The 6,546-nt window shown below is 39.3% G+C and overlaps 1 protein-coding gene across 1 annotated transcript; it reads left to right on the forward strand.

The window, feature by feature from the left end:
- The first annotated feature begins 2,122 nt into the window (after nucleotides 1-2,122).
- Nucleotides 2,123-6,546, forward strand: LOC116194864 (auxin efflux carrier component 2). The gene is made up of 7 exons (XM_031523770.1): nucleotides 2,123-2,638; nucleotides 2,783-3,625; nucleotides 4,274-4,595; nucleotides 5,014-5,099; nucleotides 5,434-5,591; nucleotides 5,895-5,971; nucleotides 6,136-6,546. Exons 1-7 carry the CDS (start codon nucleotides 2,251-2,253, stop codon nucleotides 6,200-6,202), a joined length of 1,941 nt encoding a protein of 646 aa, XP_031379630.1. The 5' UTR covers nucleotides 2,123-2,250; the 3' UTR covers nucleotides 6,203-6,546.

Genomic DNA, 6,546 nt, shown 5'->3' on the forward strand with positions numbered 1-6,546 from the left:
AATTATTAACGGTTCCTCCAAAAAATTGCCGATGGCCAACGTGGATGCACCTCTCTTCTCATATATTCCATATGTAAGCTAAGTATCCTTTTTCGGCGTAAACCATAGCATTTAGAAGCCTAGTTGGATAACGACTAATCCAGTTGAGCCGGATCGACCAATTAAGAGATAAAGTTCTTTTAGCGTGAATTTTCTACATTCACAATGATTCAAACTCGAAATCTTGCTTAAGTGGAATAAGCCGCCGAATTGTTTGAATCAATCCACATTGATTATAAGCTAGGTATCCTTTGATATTCAGTGAATCAATTTCTTGAGCATGAATTGATTCAACTAGTGTCTTGTGGTCAGAATTGCATTAATATTTGAGCGAGGATGACCCTCAGCTAATAAGGAAACGATGTCTCGTAGTCAAAGAAAAAAAGTACATTACATATAAAGGTACAGAATCACAACTTCGAGTCTCCTTAATTTACTTAAATTAGGTATAAAACAACTAATCCATGTTAAGCTTTTGTTTGAGGAAGTTTATCTAAATTATTCTTTTGTGGGATTAGTAGCTAACTCTTGATCTTCATTTCGTTATTGATATCAGTTGAATACACACGTGAAACGAGAACAAATGATGAGATCTTATTACATTGAAGATCATCGAATATTCTTATAACGTTCGGGCTAGCTAAGCGAGCTAGCTAGCGCTGGATTGGATTAAATGTCACATATATTCCGCCGTTTTGTTTTCCAATTGCAATCTTTGGACATACAAAGATGAGTTTAAATCGGTTTCTTTGTAGAGATTTTTAGATCATATGCACATGTGTGTGGCTTCTGAGTTCCTTGCAGTGTTCTGAAAGACAAACATCTAATTAATGAGCCAAACAGATTTTAATTTAAGATTTCCTGTCACTGGCCGACCCCCTGCAACCAGCGACATCAACAGTTCAGCTCCATGTGGGGACCCCATCGTTTAACTCTTTCTCCCTCCTTTGAAGTGTCTCCCGAAATTACAAGTATCTAGAAACCGATACGATCCATCCGAACTAACAATCACATTGAACCAAATATAGCGGATATTTATCGGATTCTTGAGAGTATAGAATGAACTTTGATTAAACGGACAACTATATCTGTTATGTTCACCACACAACAACATCTATATGGCTCGGGAGTGTTTACTAATTTTTAGCCTGACGCGAGTGTGATAATGCCACGTTATCCTTCTAGAATTTTACTAGTTGTGGGGCAATGCCTCAAAAATTACTCTTTTTGGCAGGATGATATAATATTCGATGTAGTACACCTGTGTTCAAAGTTCCGATAATCCAAAGCATCATAGAAGGCAACATTTCTCAGTGTGAACCATGAAAATCAACCCTAGAGTGATAACAAACATTAATATATGGATAGTTTGGCAAGGGTTGAAAATATAGAAAGCTTTGGTCATTGTTAGGAGGATATTTTCCACTCACACAGAATCACATGACAGGATGTATATTATTATTTTGAGGAGGTGACTGGAATTTTAATTAATGCAAAGTTTTATTGTAAGCAAAGCATGTCGATCCAACTTTATTATATATAGAAGATGAATCTGAAGTACAAAATCCACTTGAATACAAGTCAACAGATTCCTTTGTCGCCGCTTCCACACATTGTGCTGTGCTTCCTCACGCTACTCCACATCAATTTTATAAAAGGGCAGCTCTCGTTCATATATATATACCATGCAATATAACATTCACAATAAACATAAAAATTTTGCAAATCACGAATGGTACTCCACTTGGCAAATCACGTTTCATGGTGGTGAACTTCACCAGCAATACAGCGACTCAAAACATACTAAAAGCACTTCATGATCAAGAGAGAGTATTCTATATAATGAGTAACTTACGTGGCATGTGCAATGATCCCATTGCTGCTTAACACATATTTATATAATGATGTTTTAATTTTGTAAGATAAAATTTTTCTTCAGTATCTTATAAAAAATTTTCACCTCATCATCGCGATGATGTTTTGTGATCTGACTAAAAATTAATAAACTTTAATATGAGATGACAAATTAAGCAATGTGTTTTTACTCTCATGCACCTCTTTCTCTGTCCTTCACATGAAGGGAAAGAAGAGTAGCTCTTGGACCAGCAAACCTGATCTCAGCCTATATATATTTATATATATAGAGACCTTTAGCTTCTCCTTATTCTCTTCCTAGCTACTTCAGATTGGACACTTCTTCTATTGGGAAAAATGATCACTGGGAAGGATATATATGACGTCCTCGCCGCGATTGTGCCGCTGTATGTTGCCATGATCTTAGCCTACGGGTCGGTCCGGTGGTGGAAGATCTTCACACCCGACCAGTGCTCTGGCATAAACCGATTTGTGGCGGTCTTTGCAGTCCCCCTGCTCTCTTTCCACTTCATCTCCACCAATGACATATACGCTATGAACTACCACTTTATCGCGGCCGACTCGCTCCAGAAAGTCGTCATCCTCGTTGCCCTCTTTGTATGGCAAGCGTTCTCAAAGCATGGGAACCTCGAGTGGATGATCACACTATTCTCACTGTCGACCCTACCGAACACCCTGGTGATGGGAATCCCACTGCTAAGTGCCATGTATGGGGAATTTTCAGGTGAATAACATCAGAATATATATGAAATAAATCTCATGAGACATGACATAATGAAATGAATCTAGTGCCTGTACATTTCTATTTGTTAGATGTTCCGGTAGTCCACCATATGTTCCTAAGTACACATGTTGCTGCTCTTTACAGGCGGTCTGATGGTCCAGATCGTGGTCCTGCAAAGCGTGATTTGGTACACACTCATGCTCTTCATGTTCGAGTACCGGGGGGCTAAGTTGCTCATCAATGACCAGTTCCCTGAGACAGCTGGGTCAATCACCTCGTTTAAGGTCGAGTCCGATGTGATATCCCTCAATGGCCGGGAACCCCTGCAGGCAGATGCAGAGATTGGAGAGGATGGGAAACTCCATGTGGTGGTCCGGAGATCCAACACCCCCTCGATGATCTCCTCATTCAAGTCCCATGGGCTGAACTCCCTCACTTCCATGACCCCACGGGCATCAAACCTCACTGGCGTCGAGATCTACTCAGTTCAGTCCTCCAGAGAGCCGACCCCCAGGGCATCGAGTTTCAACCAGACAGACTTCTATGCAATGTTCAATAGCAAAGCTGCGAGCCCCAAGCACGGATACACCAATAGCTTCCAGGGTGGCTTTCCGGACATTTACTCAGTGCAGTCCTCGAAGGTGGCCACCCCAAGGACTTCGAACTTCGATGAGGACATGTTGAGGATTAACAACAGTAATCCCAAGAAAAGAGGAGGACAGAAAAGTATGAGCGGGGAACTGTATAATGGAGGCTCCCTTCCCGCGTATCCACCTCCGAACCCAATGTTTTCAGGGTCTACAAGTGGAAACCCTAGGAGGAAGGACAGTGGAGGCGGAGGAGGAGGGCCGAACAATAAGGAGCTCCATATGTTTGTCTGGAGCTCAAGTGCATCTCCAGTCTCTGAAGCAAACACGAGGAATGCTATGCACGCTGATCCTTCCGGTAGGGCAGCAAGTCTCCCACAAGAAAACACAGCCTCCAAAGGTAAGAAGAAAGGCAACCCCGTATCTTTTTCTTCCTCTTTTCACTTTTTCTGGTTATAAGGGAGGTTTATAGAATTAGAATGGGATAAGAAGGAGACAATGGATGAGAATTGAACCGAGCTCCTTAGATCGAGTCGAATACACAAAAACCGCATCTCTCAAAGCATATGATTTGTCTTCTTTTGCACTTGTTTTGCCTTTTAGTGTCTTGCTATGATGACATACTCACTAACCAAATCATGAGAAATAATCATTGTGTCTTTAACGGTTTGTCTCAATAATTGACAGTAAGATCTCAATGGGACCAGCCCCAGATTACCTAGAATTACTACAAGTAGAGCCTACAATTGGGCATGCACTTTATTAATGATGTTTGGTTTCAGATGGATAACATATGGTCATAGAAATTGTTTCTAGTGGACTTTCTCATTTCTGAGGTTTCTCACGGGGGCCAAAAAAATTTGAGTCTTTTTTCAAAGGTTGAAGGGCCCTGAAAAAGGATATCTCAAATGGTTTTCAGGATTTTTTTTTGAAAGGGAAAATGAAGAAATTAAAATAGTTTATAGGTAAATTTTCAATGAGATCACAAAGTGTCCATAGTTTATTAACTGAAAGTAACAATTTACTCTTTCATCTTTGATATATACAGCAATGCAAGAATTGATCGACAACATGACTCCACCGGGGAAGAGGCCGAAGGCGAATGCGAACGCGGATCATCAGAAAGAGGTGGAAGTACAAGTAGAAGAAGGGAGCAAGCAAGCTCCTTTGAATGGGTCTCCGTACAGCAATTGCCAGAAGAAAGTGGACATGGACGAAGAAGGAGCGGGAGAACCCAGCAGGAAGCATCAAATGCCACCAGCCAGTGTGATGACAAGGCTCATCCTCATCATGGTCTGGAGGAAGCTCATCCGGAACCCGAACACTTACTCGAGCCTTCTAGGGCTCGCCTGGTCCCTAATCTCTTTCAAGTAAGTTGTCGTTGCACATCCCCTTCAACACTTGGTTAAGCATATCAAACTAACAAGAATCAAATCTTATCAGTTTCATAATTCCTTCGTTATTATTCATTTTCTACAACGATCATATGCAGCGCGACTTTGTTAGCTTATACCAACTTCCTGTCTGTTTTGAGGGTGAATTTATTTGTTTTGACCAAAGCGTCATTTCAATTGCCAGTCTTTGCACAGAGATTAAAATAGTTCACGAGCACATGTTGTCAAGTGCACGCTGCCCTCAATCAGTCTGACTTCGTCTTTTTTTAAAAAAATTATTATAAAGATACTTTTTGTATTTATATATAAATATATATATATTTCTCATTTATGCATATCTTTTGAAGTGAAGATTTACTTGAATATGAATTAATTGTGTTGTCCTTTTCGATAGGTGGAACATTCAAATGCCATCGATAGTGAAAGGATCCATCTCCATTTTGTCTGATGCTGGTCTTGGGATGGCCATGTTCAGTCTTGGTAATTACCTCTTTAACGTGTATATTGACACTGCAGTATATAAAAAATTAACTAATAAATATCACTTCTTGCTTCTTCTTTTTTTCCCAAAGGAAAAGGGCCGAAGTCCGAATAAATATTACATTTAATGAAGTTGATTTTAGACGACAATTTAAGTAGAATTCGGGTTTTTTATGTACATATTTTTGCAATGTGATGATCTACACTCTCTAATCGATATATATTTATTGTTAGATTACCGATAACACAGTTCGAATCGACTACAGATATTTGCTTTTTAATTAATTTGAATAAGCGAAATTATTGACTAATAATTCCTAATTGTATTAAATAGGACTTTTCATGGCTCTTCAACCGAGGATAATAGCTTGTGGGAAGTCAGTGGCAACATTTTCAATGGCAGTTAGGTTCTTGACTGGACCAGCTGTGATCGCTGCCGCTTCCATTGCCATTGGCCTCCGGGGAGTTCTCTTGCACGTTGCCATTGTTCAGGTACGTCGGCCTAATAATATAAACGATCATATTCGCATTCAACTTGAATTAATTATATCCAAGATTTATAATTAGTCAGACATATTCAATCTAGGTAATTGACAAAAATTCTAGAATTAGAAAAGAAAACCGTTCATCTAATTTTCAGATTAGAGCTTGTTCTTGGTTGGTCTGTTTGTGTGCACGTAGCGTTAATTTGATATTTGAAAGAAGATATCGACCGGCATAAAAATGGCATGTGTTCGTGGCATTATTATTTTGGTATTGATAAAGCTGAAGTTTGGATTCTTCATGTGTCAACAGGCTGCTCTACCACAAGGAATCGTTCCGTTTGTGTTTGCTAAGGAATATAACGTTCATCCCGACATCCTTAGCACCGCGTAAATTCACAAATCCTTCAGATACATTGAAATGTTACTTGATATCTTCTTCAATATCGATGGATTCTTATCCACTGATACCCGAAATATATATGGTAAAGTGATGAATATAATTAAATTAAATTGCCAAATCTGACTAACATTAATTTTTTCCGTTTCTGCAGGGTTATTTTTGGGATGCTGATTGCTTTGCCCATCACGATACTCTATTATGTTCTTCTCGGAGTCTGACTTCTCTTGGAAATTGCAAACATTGCAAGAGACTAATTTTTTAAAAGAAAAGGTCAGAATTAATTGAGATTTATTAGCTGGATAGATCTGAAGCAAGCAAAGCATCAAATCTCTGAGCAAATAGAAAAATCATATTGCCAGCCATCGGATTCGGTGCATGAGAATCTGCATGCACCAAGTTAGGATGTGGGGGTTTTGTAGACACTTCCATGTGCCTTTTCCCTTGTGGATCGATCATTTTTATGTAGAATTTATCAATTACAGTAATTAGATTATAAGTTACGACGCCTTTTGTTGTGTCAGATTGTTCATTATGAGATGGAAGATTAACATAGGAGAGCAAA

The sequence above is a fragment of the Punica granatum genome, chromosome 2, assembly GCF_007655135.1.
Source record: "Punica granatum isolate Tunisia-2019 chromosome 2, ASM765513v2, whole genome shotgun sequence".
Classification (NCBI taxonomy): domain Eukaryota; kingdom Viridiplantae; phylum Streptophyta; class Magnoliopsida; order Myrtales; family Lythraceae; genus Punica; species Punica granatum.

Bases quoted from the DNA above. Each gene is read 5' to 3' on its own strand.
- LOC116194864 (XM_031523770.1), top strand. From the start codon at position 2,251: ATGATCACTGGGAAGGATATATATGACGTCCTCGCCGCGATTGTGCCG. The intron at 4,596-5,013 runs GTAAGTTGTCGT...CCTTTTCGATAG, and splicing joins TGGTCCCTAATCTCTTTCAA to GTGGAACATTCAAATGCCAT. The intron at 5,100-5,433 runs GTAATTACCTCT...TGTATTAAATAG, and splicing joins GATGGCCATGTTCAGTCTTG to GACTTTTCATGGCTCTTCAA.